General features: G+C 53.0%; 9 protein-coding genes across 9 annotated transcripts, besides 1 other annotated feature; 3 read left to right on the top strand and 6 right to left on the bottom strand.

The window, feature by feature from the left end:
* Window positions 1-350: 350 nt before the first annotated feature.
* NFIA_017740 (putative lipoate--protein ligase) lies at window positions 351-1823 on the top strand (the record flags this gene model as incomplete). Its single annotated transcript, XM_001264969.1, has 3 exons — window positions 351-1361; window positions 1418-1525; window positions 1581-1823. The coding sequence occupies 3 exons, from the start codon at window positions 351-353 to the stop codon at window positions 1821-1823; spliced, it is 1362 nt and encodes a 453-aa protein (XP_001264970.1).
* Window positions 1824-2338: 515 nt separating this feature from the next.
* NFIA_017730 (pyruvate dehydrogenase (acetyl-transferring) subunit E1 alpha) lies at window positions 2339-3755 on the top strand (the record flags this gene model as incomplete). Its single annotated transcript, XM_001264968.1, has 4 exons — window positions 2339-2461; window positions 2532-2665; window positions 2742-3196; window positions 3250-3755. The coding sequence occupies 4 exons, from the start codon at window positions 2339-2341 to the stop codon at window positions 3753-3755; spliced, it is 1218 nt and encodes a 405-aa protein (XP_001264969.1).
* A 304-nt stretch (window positions 3756-4059) lies between these two features.
* On the bottom strand, window positions 4060-5655 carry NFIA_017720 (uncharacterized protein; the record flags this gene model as incomplete). Its single annotated transcript, XM_001264967.1, has 1 exon — window positions 4060-5655. One exon carries the CDS (start codon window positions 5653-5655, stop codon window positions 4060-4062), a length of 1596 nt encoding a protein of 531 aa, XP_001264968.1.
* Window positions 4629-4665: a microsatellite.
* A 623-nt stretch (window positions 5656-6278) lies between the features above and the next one.
* NFIA_017710 (mitochondrial 37S ribosomal protein uS4m) lies at window positions 6279-7840 on the bottom strand (the record flags this gene model as incomplete). The annotated part of the gene is made up of 3 exons (XM_001264966.1): window positions 6279-7202; window positions 7269-7718; window positions 7805-7840. The coding sequence occupies 3 exons, from the start codon at window positions 7838-7840 to the stop codon at window positions 6279-6281; spliced, it is 1410 nt and encodes a 469-aa protein (XP_001264967.1).
* A 738-nt stretch (window positions 7841-8578) lies between these two features.
* On the bottom strand, window positions 8579-10910 carry NFIA_017700 (putative DNA repair protein Rad26; the record flags this gene model as incomplete). The annotated part of the gene is made up of 2 exons (XM_001264965.1): window positions 8579-10387; window positions 10443-10910. 2 exons carry the CDS (start codon window positions 10908-10910, stop codon window positions 8579-8581), a joined length of 2277 nt encoding a protein of 758 aa, XP_001264966.1.
* Window positions 10911-11550: 640 nt separating this feature from the next.
* Window positions 11551-13092, top strand: cds1 (phosphatidate cytidylyltransferase; the record flags this gene model as incomplete). The annotated part of the gene is made up of 4 exons (XM_001264964.1): window positions 11551-11709; window positions 11776-12148; window positions 12207-13000; window positions 13054-13092. 4 exons carry the CDS (start codon window positions 11551-11553, stop codon window positions 13090-13092), a joined length of 1365 nt encoding a protein of 454 aa, XP_001264965.1.
* Window positions 13093-13876: 784 nt separating this feature from the next.
* NFIA_017680 (putative cyclin) lies at window positions 13877-15304 on the bottom strand (the record flags this gene model as incomplete). The annotated part of the gene is made up of 5 exons (XM_001264963.1): window positions 13877-14310; window positions 14368-14695; window positions 14749-14877; window positions 14931-15012; window positions 15078-15304. 5 exons carry the CDS (start codon window positions 15302-15304, stop codon window positions 13877-13879), a joined length of 1200 nt encoding a protein of 399 aa, XP_001264964.1.
* Window positions 15305-15620: 316 nt separating this feature from the next.
* On the bottom strand, window positions 15621-16589 carry NFIA_017670 (uncharacterized protein; the record flags this gene model as incomplete). Its single annotated transcript, XM_001264962.1, has 3 exons — window positions 15621-16363; window positions 16417-16421; window positions 16474-16589. 3 exons carry the CDS (start codon window positions 16587-16589, stop codon window positions 15621-15623), a joined length of 864 nt encoding a protein of 287 aa, XP_001264963.1.
* Window positions 16590-16955: 366 nt separating this feature from the next.
* On the bottom strand, window positions 16956-18057 carry NFIA_017660 (putative fructosamine-3-kinase; the record flags this gene model as incomplete). Its single annotated transcript, XM_001264961.1, has 2 exons — window positions 16956-17052; window positions 17102-18057. 2 exons carry the CDS (start codon window positions 18055-18057, stop codon window positions 16956-16958), a joined length of 1053 nt encoding a protein of 350 aa, XP_001264962.1.
* Between the last annotated feature and the right edge of the window lie 300 nt (window positions 18058-18357).

Below are 18357 nucleotides of genomic sequence, written 5' to 3'. Positions count from 1 at the left end.
ACTAAATACAGAGTCCTCACAATTGAGACCAGGTATAGCCGTGAAATGTATATTCAGCGTTAATCTGACTGCTGTGTCAGCCCTTTGTTCGAGGCCGCAAAAGAGATGAAGCGGGACTTTTTAACAACAGTCATCGGTGTTGCTTATCTGGGTTTAGTGCGCCGGCGATCGGAGATATCTTTCATCAACAAGATCTTACATTACAATACCCAGCTGCTATTTTTCACCTGAGGCTCGGAGACCGCCATCTTACCATACGTTACATAGTCTCCATCTGATCTCCGCCATGGAGTCCGAATTTCGAACAGTTCAACCATGCTCACTCTGTGCCTGAACCTCGTCGTTCCTCAATGCGTCGTCTGCTGCGAGGACAATGCCTGCTGACGTCGGCTTTGGCTCCTAGACGGAGCGGTAGCAGCCCTTATGGAGGTGCCGTACGATATAACTCCGCATTATCCACCGACCATTTTGCGCAGCTAGCGAGCCGTCAGTCCTCCCGACACCAGATTTACCAGTCGCTATCATCCGATCCATATGTGAATCTGTCCATCGAGCATTTCTTGCTGGAGCATGCGCCAGTCGACAGCAGTATTCTCTTCTTGTACGTCAATCGACCATGCGTTGTCATCGGACGCAATCAGAACCCGTGGCTCGAGACCAATCTCGAAGCACTTTACAATGACCGCGTGGAAATTGGAAAAGGGGACAACGAGAGTGAAGACGTACTACTGGTTCGACGCAGATCCGGTGGAGGAGCTGTATTTCATGACCTGGGGAATCTGAATTACAGTGTGATTTCACCGCGGACCACTTTTACTCGCAACAAACATGCGGAGATGGTTGTACAGGCCCTACACAATATTGGGGCGACCAACACCAGTGTTAATGACCGACATGACATCGTCATGACCTCCGGGACAAGCGAGCAGGAAGGGCCTGGCGCATCTCTGCCTCGGAAAATCTCCGGTTCAGCATTCAAATTAACAAGGCACCGAGCTCTACATCATGGAACTTGCTTGTTAGATTCCCCCAATATCAACGATCTGGGTTTCTTCCTACGTTCGCCTGCCCGTGACTATATAAAGGCCAAAGGCGTGGAGAGTGTGCGATCCCCAGTGACCAATGTCTCGACCGCCTTTGAGAATGCGTTTGCTCCCTTCTCGATACAAGCGGTGATAGAGGGCATTATGGAGCAATTTGCTCGACTGTATCAGGTCAGTCCTGACGCTGTCCGCCGGGCGCAACGTGCTCACGCCAACGAGCCTGAGCTGTACGCTGGAGCCGACTGGGTGGCCGGTGTTGTAGGAGCGCAGGAAGGATATGGAGAGCTGGAGATTAGAAAGGGCATTGACGAGCTTTGTGTAAGACGAATGCACATAGTATATCAGACTATTACTGACGTATGATCTTCAACCAGTCGTTGGAGTGGAAATACACTCAGACACCGCAGTTCACCTTTTCCACGTTCCCTTTCGAGGAGGATCCGCGCCAAAGACCCACATTGCCAGAGTCGCTGCCTCCCTCAGTAAGATCTTACTGTTACTGGGTTGGTCGCTTGCACTCGCTGACCGATCATCTAGAGCCGAGTATTCCTGCGCTTCAAACACGGTGCGATCGTTGAGAGCGAAATTTCGGTCTCATCTGATTCAGACGTGGCATCCGAGCAAGCACGCCGAGTGCATGAAGTATTGAATGGACGGAAGCTTCACGAGATCCAGTTGAGCCAATGGGACCAGCTACTTACGGACCGTCTCGGCGCGGACGTTGAGGCGACAGTCGCGCATGAGCTTGCGAGGTTCATTGGCAGCAAGCTGTGCGCCTAGCTTGATTCACTTACTCCTGGATGACCAAATCATATTGTACAGTAGACAGCTATGTATATTAGTGTTTCATGCGACTACTTTCACGGTCCTGAGTGGACGAGGCGCGTCCGGGCAGTCAAATCTTTGCCTTTGCCTTTGCAACACACGCCGGCCGAATCTGCTCCGAGCACCTGCAACGTCAGCCCCGCTGACAGTCTTCCCCTTTCAATACAATGGTAAAAAGTCATAGGTTTGGTTTACATCGGAGATGGCCTACAATCTTCTTGGTCAACTCAGACTTGCTACGGAGTACATAGTAGCATAAGCTTGTTTGCGCTGTTTGCAGCGACTACACCGGCGCTCCCCGAATGGAAGCGTGGCTTAAGTAATCCGCCTGCCGAATTCCGCCTAGTCGCAGGGGAAGTTTGTTCCCAAATCCCAACATCTCCGGCGTTGAAGATAACAGGGCAAGAAGATCTCCTCATCTCCCTCTATCTCTCCTCCTCCATATCAATTGGACTTCTCGACCTCCCATCATGCTATTCCGAGCTGCGTGGGCCCGTCAGGCTGCGCCTCTGAGGCGTCAGGCTTTTGCTCCTCTTGCTCGCCGCTCTGTCACCACCGATGCCGCCTCATCGCATGCTGAAAATATTCCGCAGGTTTGTTGAGACGCCCTAAAAGTCCCGATTCGGAGGGTCTCATGCTGACGGGATGGGTGTCTGTGTATAGGAGGATGACAAGCCCTTCACAGTCAGACTCTCCGATGAGAGCTTCGAGACATACGAGATCGACCCTCCTCCATATGACCTCGAGGTCACCAAGAAAGAGTTGAAGCAGATGTACTATGATATGGTTGTGACCAGGTATGGACTGAGCGGAGAGGAGTTTATGTTGCTACGCCACTCGTATCTAACCTTTGACGGTTCTTGCTTTGTCTAGGCGCATGGAAATGGCCGCCGACCGTCTGTACAAGGAAAAGAAGATCAGAGGTTTCTGCCACTTATCTATCGGACAGGAAGCTGTTGCTACCGGTATCGAACACGCCATCACCCGCGACGACAAGGTTATCACTGCCTACCGTTGCCACGGTTATGCTCTGATGCGCGGTGGTACCGTCCGTTCGATCATCGGAGAGCTGCTCGGTCGCCGTGAAGGTATCGCCTACGGAAAGGGTGGTTCGATGCACATGTTCGCCCCCAACTTCTTCGGTGGTAACGGTATCGTCGGTGCTCAGGTTCCCGTTGGTGCCGGACTCGCTTTCGCCCAGCAGTACAACGAGGAGAAGGCTACCAGCATTGTTCTGTACGGTGACGGTGCCTCCAATCAGGGTCAGGTCTTTGAGGCTTTCAACATGGCCAAGCTGTGGAAGCTTCCTGCCATCTTCGGTTGTGAGAGTAAGTTGATCTTCGATGCCAGCTACTGGCGGTTCAAACCTGACAATTTATAGACAACAAGTATGGTATGGGTACCTCCGCCGCTCGTTCCTCCGCCTTGACCGACTACTACAAGCGTGGTCAGTACATCCCTGGTATCAAGGTCAACGGTATGGATGTCCTTGCCACCAAGGCTGCCGTTCAGTACGCCAGAGAGTACACCATCGCCGGCAACGGTCCCCTGGTCTTCGAGTACGTCACCTACCGGTACGGTGGCCACTCCATGTCCGACCCCGGTACCACCTACCGTAGCCGTGAGGAGATCCAGCGCATGCGCAGCACCAACGACCCCATTGCCGGTCTCAAGCAGAAGATCCTTGACTGGAACGTCATGACCGAGGAGGAGCTCAAGGCTTTGGACAAGTCTGCCCGTAGCCACGTCGACGAGGAGGTTGCCATTGCCGAGCAGATGCCCGCCCCCGAGAACAACCCCCGCATTCTGTTCGAGGACATCTATGTTCGCGGCAGTGAGCCCCGCTGGATGAGAGGCCGCACTGTCGACGAGACCTTCTACTACTAAACTCTTCGCTTTCGATGTCTGGCAAGCAGGAGTTGGAGAAAAAAGTTGTAAACTCGGAAATTGGCAGAGTCATATGAACCACCCCCCTACAGCACGTCTAGTATATGTAATTTAGCCCGGTATTATAGTTTATGTTTTGCATTGTATTTCTCCCGTAGCGTCAGAAATCTACAATTGGAGACCTTGATAAAAGGCTTGGGAGGTCCGCTGTTAACACATATCGACGGTTCGTCTCGTAAGGGTATCATAATCGAATGAAGATAGCGACTGAAAAAGAACAAATCAAGCATAAAAGGAAGAAACATCAACTGGGCTCCTGTCGCAACATCTCAAGGATCATTTCCTGGGTCCGTTGCACGGAATCTAGTTTCTCCTCCAAGGAGGCGCGGTCTTTCTCCAGCTCACGCCGCAGCTCATCCTGCATCTCCTGCCGGAGCTCATCCTTCAGTTGGCTGATGAAAGCCGAGGACATTGAGCCCGGAGCACCGTCCACAGCGCCATCGTGCGAGATCCCGTTCTCCCGAGCGATCGACCCATTCGTAGCCAAAGAGGCAACAAGAGGGGAGGAGCGAGGGTCGGCGCTGACTGCGTCGAGGTGTCTGTTCAGTTTTCCCAGAGTCTCCAATACAGCGGTCATCATGCTGCTTTCCAGGGCGGATGGGGCGTGAGTAGTCGCTGATGCTTGTGGGTACGACCATCCTGCCGCCGCCGGGGTCGCCCGGTTTGGCTGGGGTGTCTGGCTTGCGAACATTGAGTCAAACCCTGGAGGCAGGCGGACGGTGTTCTGGACGGGGGTCGCTCCAGCTCCAACTCCAGTAGAAGCAGTGGGAACCGGCGGGGATGCAGGGGAGACGGAAGGTGGCTGCGCTTGTTGAGACTGACCCGGACCCTGAGACTGACCCGGAGCCTGGAATCGGTTCTCCACGACCGGAGTGGCAGAAGGCCGCCAGCCATCGGAATTCCCATCCCACAGGTCAAACGACCTGTCCTTCCTCTTGCGGGACTTGCGAGCACGCAAATCGCGCCTTTCAATGCGCCGCGCCTCGGCCTCCTCCCACCGCTGCCACGTCGGGATCCAGGCGTCGACAGCCGCGCGCCACCGCGGATTCGACAGGTCGTCGGCGTCGGTGCCGCCCTTCTCGCGCTGCTCCTCGAGGAACTTCATGCGCTGCTTGGTGACGATCTCCACCTTGCGACGCACCGAGTGCCACGAGTACGGATGCCCCTGGTCGCGCGTGAACTCCTCCGTGACCGTCTTCCACCACTTGCACAGGTTGCTGCGCTGGCCAAACTCCGCCGCGTGTCTGTTGCAGATGTCAAACAGCGATACCTCCTCCTTAGTCGTCAGTCGTTTCCCGTGCTTTCGCGGCGTGTCTCCTCCCCCCGCTGTGCCGTCCAGATCCTCGTCGACGAGCACTCTACCCGCCACAAGGCCGTGACCATTGCTGCCCCCTGCAACCCCTCCACCAGTCCCCGCCGCGCCTCCAACCCCAGACACCCCATTCTGCACCCCGCCGGCCCCCATATCCCCCGGTGACGGCGCATAATCCGGATCCCCCAGCCCGTCCGGCCCCGTGCCGTCTCGCACAGCGCTGTCGGAGCGATCACTCTCGGACCCTTCGCTGGAGTCCGGCGGAGGGGGTCTCGCCTCGACGACCACGGATACAGGCTGGTGGTGCGAGTTCTGGCCCATTCGCAGATTCGACGAGATGGTAGGCAGGGTGTTCTGCTGGGACCGCGACATCATGGACGGCAGCCACCGGAGCTGAGGCATCTGGAACGACGAGGGCGACGACGACGGAGCCGTGTGGTCGATTCGAGGGCCGGTCGCTGCAGTTCCTGTATGTTGGTGATGATGAGCGTTGGAGCCTGTCGTCCCATGCCAGGGATACATTGACATGATTGATGGCTGGTTGGGCCAGAGGGGACCCAGGCGCAGGAGAGGAGCTTTGATCTGGGTGACAATGGGGCTTAATGGGCTCCCGTTTGTGGTAGTTGTCCCTCTGTGATAGACACTGGATAAATGCGATGGAGATATGATATGATAAAGAGATGATTATGAAAAATGACCGGTTGCTTTTGCAAATTTTGCGTTGGGAACAAGAGAGTTTCTACTTTCATTTGGGGAGCTGGTCCTTGGGTACGGTAATTTTCATCCCCGCCAAAATAGAATACTTGTATTATTACGAGAAACCTCTTTTCATGCATGTTTGCAAGCAAATAATGGACTCAACAAATGCGCACGATGCTCTATATTGAGGAAAGTTTGATTGATGCATGTACAATGTTAGGGATATTGATTGTACAGATGTGGCTCATCCAGGTAAAGCAGCTTCCCACACCAATTGCAACATGACACTTTTGCTCACCCTTCCCGGGAACCACAAGGCAGATACATCTATGAGCACCGTAACAAGCAGGAAATCACACCAGAGACCCAGTAATACAAGATGATGGAATATGCCAGCAGAAGATAGAATACAAGGTAAAGCCAAAGAGGAAATGTATCACTAGCCCATCCGTCTAACGTCTCCGGAGATACCAGGCGAACGCAGCTGTGCTGATATTCTCGTTGAAGGGTGTTGGCACCTCTGTGCGGCCTGGCCGCGCCACGGGGTGCCGTAGGTACACGGCCGCGCAGATGTTGTGGTTGACCTCGAGGTATCGGGGGATGAAGGCGAAAGCGCTCATGTAGTCGCGCGGCCGCCAAGGGGTAGCGTAGGGCTTGCTGTGGTCGATCGGATTATCGCGCATCTGAATCAGCGCCCGCCGAAGCACTTCGAATTCCTCCTCCGTGAGCTCTGACGTGTCCACCTCTTCCTCGGGGTTCTGAGCCGCCTTCTGGAAAGCTTCGGAAAGCTTGTCGCTAGGCTTGTTCTCCGCAGCAGATGTCGCGGTAGTAGTAGTGGTAGCGTCTGTTGATTCGGACGTGGTGGTCGAGGTCTGCTCTGCGGGCGTGGAAGATGTCTTCTCTGACTCATTGTCTTCCTTCTTCTCGGCTTTCTTGGCCTTCAGCAAGGTGATGAGCTCGGAGAACTGAGACTCGAGGTTATCGGTCAAGACGGTGCTCGATTCGGAACGAGACAGCACTCTACGGACGGCCTTCTGAAAGCCGCGCAGTTCCTGCTTGCGCTTGGCGGGGAGAACGTCTTTGCTGTTGGACATGATCGTCTTGGCCTGAGTGAGCAGTTTCTTCAATGTTTCCTTCGGGTCATCCTTTTGCTGATCCTGTGCTTCTGTTGTCTCCGACTCATCCTCCTTGTTCTCCGTCTCCGCAGCCGCAGCCTCCTCTGTTTCGCCCTCGTTCGACTCTGCCGCCTTTCTCCTGGCGACGCGGGATTCTCGACGTTCAAACTTGTCCTTGGGGGCACCGGTAGCATACATGACGCGCTCCGGTTCAACCTGGAAAAGATCGCCAGGATTCAGGAGGTAACCGGGGTATCTCATCTATTTCAGTAACAGTGTCAGCGGCCAGATCCGGCAAGACGAGATCACTAGACCAAGGAAGCATACCTTCTTGCCATTAACCGTCACCGCACCATGTACAACAAACTGCCGGGCCTGCCGAGTACTGCTGGCGAACATCGCCCGGAAGATGGCAACATCCAGCCGACGCTCGAGAGGAGCAAAAGTCATCTGTGTATAGGGTGTCAAGGAAGTCTGGTCCTGGGCCCCGGCTGTGCCATCGCCGTTCGCTTCGGATTCCAGGCCTGCTCCTCGACCGGCGGACATTGCAGAACCATCATCACTGGCCAATTTCTCTGGGCTCATGGGCACGACGCTGCGGATGCGGCGGGTGAACATCCGAGACCATTGGCTTTCGCGGACCTGTTCGCCATGGTATGCTCGGGCAACGGACTTGGCAGTCCATTTCTGTTGGAAGAAGGTGCGGTTTGCGGTCGGAGGGGCGCGAAATCGACTCAGGTTGAACAAATTATATTTGCTCCATGATTGTCGGATTTTCTGGTATCAAGCTCCGTTAGGAGTTTTGTCACGCGATAAAGGGGGTCTAGGTATCGTGGTAATATCGATGACTAGGAATAACATACCGCCTTGCTCAACGGCGTAGTAGCCCTGTTCCTCATGATGGCGAGTGTCCGTTGGAATTGACCTGCAACGAATCCTCCTTCAGTATCAACGATGAGCGGAATGAGACCCAAAACTTCACATCAGGCACGTGATGCAAAGTCCCTGCCTCAGCCATCAGGCAAAAAGACACCGTCAGCACCTGCCGTGCGATTGGCTGAAAACACCTCGCGTAGTACTAGCGCCAGACCCTGGACCCACAGAAACTTATATATTGCCGCTTCCCCCTCCATCCTTTGGTTTTTTTTCTTCTTTCTTTTCTTCATACTTACCTTGTTTGGGTGGCTGCGATCAAGAAGGCGGTCCACCACGGATTGGTCCCTGCATTGCACAGCGCGGCGGAACAATCCGTTCAACGGCCTTCGGGTCATTGACAGGCGTATTCTTTGGCACTTTCCACTCTGTGGTGGATCATCTTTCTCTTTTCATCATTTCTTCGCCTTGCGCGGGGGTATGGAGAAGAGAGTTCAGAGTTGGTTTCGTACATAGTCGATGTATTACATTTAGTAAAACCCTTGTAACAACTCTTATTCCATGTAATAGCTTTCTATGTATCTACATGCGCTTGTAGCCACGTTGCTGTTGCTTTTCAGTTGGGTCTTCGGTATCCTTTCCCTGTGACTACGTTATTCTGTATGTACCCAGCACTCCTACACATCACGAGGCATACTTCGCATTATTTTATTATTATTGTCCTCATATCATATGCGGGTTCATCATTATACACATAAGTCATGTTAATCATCTCGCTTTGCACTCGGGAATGCCTCCAAGAGCGCTTCTGCTTCCTGAGGGGTGACGGCATCATCGAGGATCTCATGGGCCATCTCCACCGTCTCGTCGTCGATGCCGCCCTCGAGTATCGGTCCTTCGCTGAACGCCAACCGTGTCAACACCACTAGAAACTTTTGCTTCCCACCAGCGACTCGACACAATTTCGATTGCAGATCCACGTTCTTGTGACGACGGATTACTCCGTAGACCAAGCGCATGAGGCCGTTGACCATGGTCGCATGGAGATCTCGCTCCGGCGGATACGTGTAGAGTGCATCCAGTTCGTCATGCATGGCTCGTATCATCCGCGCGAGCACCGTTGGGTGCTGTGCAATGATGGAGCTCCCGTGCTCACTGGCCGGTGCAACTGGATTAAAAGCTACCGATGTGAGAAAATGCATTGCCTGCAAGCGCATGCTGCAGATGTCCGCCGCTGTATAAGGAGGCTGCCCTTCATCCGGCTGTGGTGTCTCACTTAAGAGGTTGGCCACACGGTCAACAATGTAATTCTCGTTGGCAAGCTGATCTTGCTGGGTCTCCTGGACCGATCCAAAGGACCGCGCTCGGATGCTCGTTGAAAGCAGATTCAGCATTAAGGTGATGTCTCGAATGGGTTGTGAGCAATTCAGCATCATCAAGACGAAGTCGTAGCGCATGTGCCGCCAGAACCTCTCCATCGTCCGCTCCATGTGTATACAGAGATACGCCATGCGGTACAACAGGCTTAGCGCTTCAGTCGAATCCACAAGGGCTTCAAGTTGGGACAGCGGCGTTTGCCGTACCTGGCCGAGGTTCTGACGCGACACGGGCGAGTTTCTGAAACGAGGAATTCCGTTGATATCTCCCGACTCTTGTAGCACTGGCACAAGATGGTCGATCATGTCTGGGACACACGACGGTGCATCCAATGCTAACAGGTGGTGGGTAATCTCCATGAACATCGGCACCGGCTTGAAGAACTTTTCTTTTAGGGCCCGGGACCATAGCGACGCGATGACTTGCGCATATTCCACCACATAGTTGCCCGAGTGTAATCTTGCTGTCTCCTCCAGGACGATCGTAGACAGCTTCCGTCGCGGTTCCGAGGGAAACGCCATTTGCGATAATACCTCGATATCGCATTCCTCGTTGGGATACGTTTTGTGGTTGAGAATGGATTTCATGAGTTCTGCATTCCGGTCCTCTTTGCGCGGGACTGGCTCGTCGACCATCACATCATCCATCATCGCATCCTCCAATAAGTCCTCAGGCGGCTCAGCTACAAGCTCTGCCGGCTGACTTAGTGGCAGAGGTGTCGGACTGCCAGGATCGAGCTTCCTTTTCTTCTTTCCAGGCCCCGTGGGGGTCGTCCGCTTCGATTTCGCGGACTTGCTCGGCGAAATCGCCATGATTTCATCATCGTCAAATCCATCGCGAAAAGGTAGTACTCTTGTCTTCTTGGGCGTTACGGGCGGCGCTTTGTCCTCCGCCCTGCTCTTTGCCTTCGTATTGTTGATTCGCATGGTTTCTTCGGCTAGGTCTTGTTTGAGAAACGCATTTTCTGTGGCCAGCAGTTTGCCTTCGGCTCGAGCTGCCTCTACCTCCTCCTTATGCTTGGCTGTCTCCTCCGCCATGGCCTTGCGCAAAGCAGCCAATTGTCGATCATAGTTCTCGACCAGTTTCGCTTGGTTCGCTCGGATGATGGCGATTTCTCCCGCTTTTGTCTCGGCCATCGATTTGGCGGCGGCCAGCTCTTCCGTCATCTGTTTGAGTCGTTCATCTTCTAAGCGCAACTGCAAGTCACATTAGCCAAAAGCCTGGCATTGTAGATGCTTCCACAACAGATACCTTCTCCTCAAGCGCATTGTAAGACTCGTAAATATTGGCTTGATACGGGTTCTCCAGTCCTTCTTCGATGTCCATAGGCTCTAAGGCGGACTCGTTGCGGAGAGGAACAGCCTGTCCTGCCGAAGCAGGCGGGTGATCCAGGGCAACAGGAAATCCAGAATCATCGTCGAGCACTTCCGCATCCAATTCACCCACATCCAGAGAATCGTAATCGTTCGTCAGACCCGTGTGTAGACGCGCAGGTGGTTTCAACGTAGCATTGATAGGTGTTGATTGGGATTCTGCGACCGGAAATTGTTGATTGACTTGCGCATGAGAAGTAGGAGCAGTGTAGATAGAAGCTTCTGGTTGCGCTGGTTTTTGCGCCTGTGTAGCTAGATACGCGTTCTGCTCTAGCTGCAATAATGTACTGGGAGGCAGATCCTCGAGGCCATCATCCGAGAAGAAGTCATCATCCTTGTCTTCCATAACCCACTACGCGAGGTCGCCATGAATCAAAAATGATCTGCTCGAGTATTCTTGAGAAAGAGAACGAATATGTTTGTTTTGCTGTGTTTTATTTGGTTACCCAGAAAAAAGAAGAGTTCTGTTTTCTCCCAGGAACCAACGGAAGAGAAACGGACGAAGGCCTGACGTAGTGCCGAGTCACGGGAAGTTGTGCCTCATCTTCATCCTGTTCTCTATCTTACTCTCTTAATCAATTCTCTTCTGCTTGATCATCCTCCTACCATCAGATTGATGATCCCCAGGTTGAATGCCGACGATTTAGTTCTGGAATTCTTTGCTCTGCGGTTCCCATAGAGCTCTTCTTGCATCGTCTCGCGTCTCCTTTACCCGACCGCTTTCGGTCCCTACTTCACATGAAAATTTACTAGTAATCAACACGACGATCGCTCCCAATAATCATCCTCACTTGCCGTGTCCCCAAGGATTCTTTTTTGGCCCGATTCTCCATCTTTCACCCCCTGTTCGGGCCCCATTTCGTCTCTTCAGACCCCAGTCTCAGGTTCCCTGAGATTTCCCCGCGATCTCACCTGCTCCCCGCGCGTAGTAGCCCTGAGAAAGCGGTTTCTTCCTTTTCTTTGTTGCATTACACCCTTGCTTGACCATGTCAAAGTCACGCCGGAACGTCCGGTTTCAACACCGAGGAAGCAACGGATCTGAAAACCGTCGGATGAGCATCTCAGATGCTAGTGATGTGGCCTCCGACCCTGGGAGCCCGTCGAAGAATGGCAATGTCTCCAAACCCGCAACGATTCCCGAAGAGGTGAGGCCCTAAGACAGGAGAATCGGTTTGATCATTTGGCAATGGAAGGCTGACATACTCGTACAGAAACAGGAACAGCCTCAACTGTCCGAATATGAGAAGAAGAAGCAGACATTCATCACTCGGACAATATGGACGTTTGTGATGATTTCCCTCTTCTTCATTGCCATGTTTTCGGGCCACATTTACATCATCGGCATCGTCACGGCAGTCCAGATCATTTCGTTCAAGGAAGTCATTGCCATTGCGAATGTACCCAGCAGGGAGAAGAACATCCGCTTTACCAAGTCGCTCAACTGGTATTTCCTGGCAACCACCATGTACTTTTTGTATGGAGAAAGCGTGATCTACTATTTCAAGCATATCCTCCTAGTTGAGAAGGGATTGCTTCCTCTGGCAACTCACCATCGTTTTATCAGCTTTACGCTCTATGTTATGGGTGAGTTTGATCGCTTACTCTACAAGATCGGACAGCCGCTGATACTGTCCACATTCAGGATTCGTCTTCTTTGTCGCATCGCTGCAAAAAGGTCACTACCGTTTTCAATTCACCCAGTTTGCCTGGACGCATATGGCACTGTACCTGATCGTTGTCCAAGCGCACTTTGTCATGAACAATGTCTTCGAGGGCATGATCTGGTTCTTCCTCCCGGCCTCCCTCGTCATTACAAACGACATCTTCGCCTACGTGTGTGGTATCACTTTTGGTCGCACTCAACTGATCCAGTTGTCGCCCAAGAAGACTGTTGAGGGTTTCCTCGGTGCATGGATTTGCACCATTATTTTCGGCTATTTTATGACCAACATCCTGATCCGCTACAAGTACTTTATCTGCCCGGTCAACGACTTGGGAGCTAACGTCCTGACTGGACTGCAATGCAACCCTAACCCTGTCTTTGTGCCTCAGCCCTATTCTCTCCCGGAATGGACTGGCTTGGCCAAGACCTTCTATGTTGAGCCTATGCAGTTCCACATCCTGGTGTTTGCCACCTTTGCCTCTCTCATTGCGCCTTTTGGTGGTTTCTTCGCATCGGGCCTCAAGCGCACCTTCAAGATCAAGGACTTCGGTGAATCCATTCCGGGCCACGGTGGTATCACCGACCGCATGGACTGCCAGTTCATCATGGGCTTCTTCGCCTACATGTATTACCACAGCTTCATTGCAGTATACAAGGCCAGTGTGGGGGATATCATCGAGGCTGCCATCAACGGCCTCACAGTGGAGGAGCAGTTCGAAGTGGTTCGCGGTTTGGGCAAATACCTCTACAACCAGGGAACCGTTTCTGAGACGGTATGTTCAATTGTTTTTGGTACGAAAGGTCCACCTGCTCACAAATCATACAGATACTGGATTGCCTTAACGGCGAGTTGAAACGCCGTTGAAAATGACTCGCTAATGACCATCTCCTTTTTCGTGCCTGGGGCCCTTGATGAACATGTTCGGCTTCTATGCATCCTCTTTTTAATCTTTCTATTTTCTCAGTGTAATTTCTTGTCAACGCATTGGGTTGTTGGTGTATACAAGTCAGGAAAGGACGGTCGGGTGCCTGACTCAGCCGGGCAAAGACACGTTGGTCAGCCTGGATTCATATTCTTTTTGCTTTACATCCTCTTACGTCTGCCTAGAGGTGGATTGGCTAAGCGCTCGATGCACTGTGTGAAGTCCCATCATATATAGCTCTCACGCGAGTGTTTAGGTACTTATCTACCTAAAAAGATTTGTCGTTTTGACATGTAATGCAACAGAATGTGCGAGGTAGCAGGTAGCTATTATTCTGCAGCGATTGTATCGTGATATGACGTACGCCTCTTGAAGCATCACTTGCGAGGTTCCGTCGGTAGATACATCGTCAAGAAGTATCTGGATGTTCCTCGACATTGGGGACTCAACAGCGGCGCCCAGCTCGTCGCTCAAAGCATGACGCTATGCATTCAGAGCGCAGCTATATCCACGTCGTGTTGAGCTCTCCTCACTAAGCGAGCTGTGTTCCGCTGGAATCATGAATCCTGCGGCAGGCGGGCTAACAGATCCATCGCCGCCAGCGTGCCGGCGCAGCTGCCCGATTGCTTCGAACCCAGCTGTCGATCCTCTGAGGAGGGTGCCCAACAGTAGCGGGTATGTCGCCTGCGTAGGGTGGTCTCGTGGTTTCTTGTCCCAGAAGACAATTCATTCCTCCACTTCGTACTCCTCCATCTCGATCTTGAAGTACTCAGCGACGCGCGCCTTCTCGGCCTCTGCGCACTCCGAATCCAGCATGAAGCGCACGGCGCCGTCCCGGCCTCGTTCCCCGGCCTTGGGTCTCTCCCCGTTCGCAGCGACAGGCGTGAGCGGGTGCACCGCGGGTGCGGCTGCGGCTCCCCTGTCTCTATATCTCTCTCTATTTTTTGGCGCGGGGCGGTCCCTGCCGTCTCTGGCGCCGTTTGTAGGCTTGGAATCTCTGCTGTCTTCGACCCAGTGCGTGTACCGGGGTAATCTCTGGGCCTCTGCTTCTTTGTTCAGCGGGATGCGGACTGTGAGGAATCGATCAGGTGGGAAATGCGGGCCGACGGTCGTCGAGCTGCGGTTGTGTGTGTATAACTCGAGCAGGTCAAAGAGAGTTTCTGGTTTTGTTAGAGTTTGTTGTTGTCTATAGACTTGAGAAAAGGCAGGAGACCCACCCATTACTTCTTCGCGGCTCGTCCTCCATTGCTCGTAATCTGACCCCTGCTCCACGGGCTCCAGACGCTGATCCAGCAGGCGGCCAGCGAGTTCGAGAGAGCAAAAGGCCATGGTAGAGGTGGTCTGCTTAATGGGGGCAAATGTTCGATAGAGATCCTGCGAGATGCGGTAGGCGAGATTGGAAACCTCGGATTTCGGCGACAGGCCATAGTGTCTGGCTAGTTTGATCAAAGTCCTCTGCGGATGACGGGTGCGGAAATCGAAGCCAGACGCTTCGAGCATGAGCCTCTCGAGGCCGATGATACCTCGAGCATGCGCTTCGAAAACCTTGAGAAGTATGTTAGTCTGCCCTGGTTGCCAGAGAGACGATGGGGACTCACGGGATTGTCAGGAGACATGTGCTCTGATGGAGGGAGCTTCAGGTTGTACGCAGCGCATACAATCTCCCGGGACTTCTTAAGGGTGTCCTCGATCTTGCATGCCGTGAATAGAGCAGCCGCAGCGGCATCCTACCAGTCAAGTCAGCTTAGTTACACTGCAGATTAACGCATGGTGCGACTACCATATAATTATACTCTGTGTCGGGGTGAAGAAGACGAAATTTATGATAATAGACAACAGCAGTGTTGAAGGTACGAATAGGCCTGTCGAGTCAGCAATAGTTCTTGATCTAGTGATGTTCATTTGCAATTCAAGCATTCAGACGTACAGATAGAGCACTCGGCGCACGTTGTCGATCCATGTCACCCCCTGCAAGCGTAGAGCTTCCTCGCGCAGAGGATTGACGCCCATGGCCGCGATACATTTCTGAATCGTCTGTTCAAAGATATACGGCTTGGCTACCTGGATGAAGGATGGATGGATGGCAGGAGGTTCCGGCAGAGAGGGTTCGGCTCCAGCCGGCTGTGTCGAGTCATCCTTCTTCTCCGAAGCCATCCTGTGGTGCTGGCGGAAGAATCTTCTTGTCTTGCCAGGTAGAGAATGTTAAATTGGTAAATGTACGGGGACCTAGGATGATGCGCGATGGATGCGATTGAATCTTTGGCCGCGCATGATTGGCGGAGTGTCACGTGAGACGGGTCAGATATTATTCCGCTATTGTTTGTAGTTTCACGAATGTAGCTCCGTATTATGATCAAATGGAGCCTAGTATCTGTGTTTAATTTCTTGCCGAGAACAATGAGAGCGCGTGTTGTCATTGTCAACATGTTGGGAATGCATATAAAATCAAATACTACTCAAGTGCTTGGAATCATGGCACCCCTCTTCCAGCTCTTGTAGCCTTTGCCAGCTCACTCTGGGCAGTATTGTCCGCATAGCGCTGATAGATGGGAAGGTAATGGTCCTTCTCACTAGTTGTGTCCCTTATACTCCGTCTGTCTTCTACAGCACGGAGCCATGTCCTCCACCGCTGCCAGACAGGCTCATCCTCTCCCCCCTGACCCTCAGCAGGAATCCCAAGTCCGCCTATCTTGAACTCATCAAACACCCACAGGCGCACGGCCCAAGGGCCCAGCACAAGGTCAGGCATTGAAATCTGATCCCCTAAGAAAAATGGCCCCTCGGGATGCATCTCCTTGGTCCACTCCTTCAGACAAGCCAGAAACTCCTGGCGGACCTTGTCAGTCTCAGTAGCCACGTCCTCGTCCTTGGACTGAGGCTGGTACTGCAGGAAGCGATGGAACGCGGGAATCACCCGGGTCGTTACAAAATCCATCCAGACTTTCGCGCAGGCTTTTTCGTAGGGGTCTCCAGGAAGTAGACGCGGCTGATGATCGGGATAAGCTTCTTCGAGGTACTCTAGGATGATGTTCGACTCGTAGAGTGGCTTGAGCTTGAGGCCATTTCCGTCGCTCTGTCCCGTAGGACAAGCGAGCGTGGGGACTAACCCGCGCGGGTTCAGCGACAGAAGTGATTGTGGCTTGTGATAGGGATTGACCTCGATGTATTGGTATGGGATCTGCTTCTCTTCCAGAGCAAGCCAGACACGTTGGACTGTAAAGGTTAGCTGGCAATTTAAGAATCGCGTGTTCCACGCAGGTGCGTACCGAACCTGTTGATGTTTAGCGTCTTTACAGTGAAAATAGAACGGTCAAAGAACTCACGGACAAAACCAGCCCGCATAGAGCTTCAAAGGCTGCTCCGCCTGATGCCTGTCGACCAGCGCTTTTGCTGGTCCGCTGGCTTCGGGGTAGAGCTCGGCGTCCGGAACGGAAGGCATCGTAGTGACTTGATAAACTTCCAGCAAGTTCCTAGTATTTCCAGATCAATCAGAGACTTGTGGCAGGGTTTGGGACAGGGACACGGCTTTAGGCTTTATATTCGTTGATTCTGTGATGGAGATCTGCTGACTCAGATATGATGCCATAACGAGACAACTGTTGCATATCAAGATTTACTCGTGTTTTTGTCCTTATTCGTCGTTGCAGATGGGGAGAATCTTCAAAATGGCCAAGTATCAGTAAATCAACCACCTGCAGATAAATAATCGGGATAGCTCAAAGATGCTTGATGGATAATCATGAATCTCATCAGATATCTCTAGTCTAATATATTCCTAGAATCTAAAATGATAAACCAAGGGCAACTAATCGCCGTATTTCTTAAGCAGCTTCTGCATAATCGATACAGCACCCGATCGATATCCAGCCCCGAAGATGGCATGATGGTTCAGGTGATGATACCTTCCAAGTCAGCAAAGGCTCTCGTATAACGCAGACAAGACACACTTACAGCTCATACAACCTCACGCGGTCCTCATACTCCTCCACCGGCTCGGTCTTAGGCACAATGCGATGATACGCCTCGAAGAACGCCGGCCCAAACCCCCCAAACATCTTCATGATCCCCAGCTCATACTCGCTGTGGGCATAGCATGCCGACGGATCATACACCACCACGCCCACCTCCTCGTCCTCCTTGCGCCCACTGCCCACTATCCGTCCCAGGTCCGCATTCCCACTCCACAGATCCCCATGCACCACCACCGGCGTAATCCCCTCCCCGTTCCCTTCCCGGTCATACCCCAGATGTCCATCCCTCAGCAGCGCCGGCACCACACTGCGCACCGTCCGCTCCACCATCTCCCGCAACCCCGCATCCTTCCCATTCCGCTTCTCCGACGTCTCCAGCACCGTCAGCAGCCGCTCCTGCGCGTAGAATTCCGCCCACGAATCCCGCCATCGATTCGGCTGCTTCGTGTCCCCGCAGAACGTCGCTACGGGGAACCCAAACCGCCGCCTGCCCGTCTCCGGGTCCGCCGGCGCAGGCGTAGAGTGTAACTTGCCCAGCCGCTGCGCGAGAGACTCGCCCGTCCGCCGGCCGCCAACACCAGCACCTAACTCGAGGAACTCAGTCGCGAGAAAGAAGCTCTTGCTCTTGTCCTTGCTGTCTTGCGCGTCCAGCGGCCCCCAGGCTAGTGCTCGAGGACAGAACCCCAGGACCGAGTCGGTGATGGCATTGAGAGACTCGTACTCGCCGCGGAACATCTCCTCTGCGGCCTGGCCGTCTGCGGACGTCTTGACGAAGTACCGGCGCTCTTCCTCGCCGGTTCCATCTGCGGTGGGGACGGTGGCTCGAATCACCCCCGTGCTGGTGAAGCCGGAGCCTAGGTTTGCGGTTGACAGGCTGGCCTTGGAGGCGTCGGGGAGAGAGAGTGCACGCAGAATTGAAGCAGGTACTGGTGCCATGTTATGAGACTGTTTTATCTGAGGAAAGCAAACAGTTTCGAGTAGTAGACATGGTCCCCAGGGGTTTTATTAAGACCACAAGTCAACTGATGATATGACGTTGTAGGATCATCGAATCCCCACCACCGATAAGATAAGCCACGCAAGCATCATTATTAGAAACACAGAGGACCGAGGTATATGTTGATAACTTGATATTATATTCAAAGCCAAGCAGCTGCGTTGAAGACGATACATTTTGTAGATGATGCATTTTATACAATCGTTCCAACGCCCACCTATGTCAAGGACCCCGTATCC

The sequence above is a fragment of the Aspergillus fischeri genome, genomic scaffold (genome assembly GCF_000149645.3).
Source record: "Aspergillus fischeri NRRL 181 1099437636249 genomic scaffold, whole genome shotgun sequence".
NCBI lineage: Eukaryota > Fungi > Ascomycota > Eurotiomycetes > Eurotiales > Aspergillaceae > Aspergillus > Aspergillus fischeri.
The sequence above is the reverse complement of the archived record's forward strand: the minus strand, read 5'-3'. Positions and strand labels throughout refer to the sequence as shown.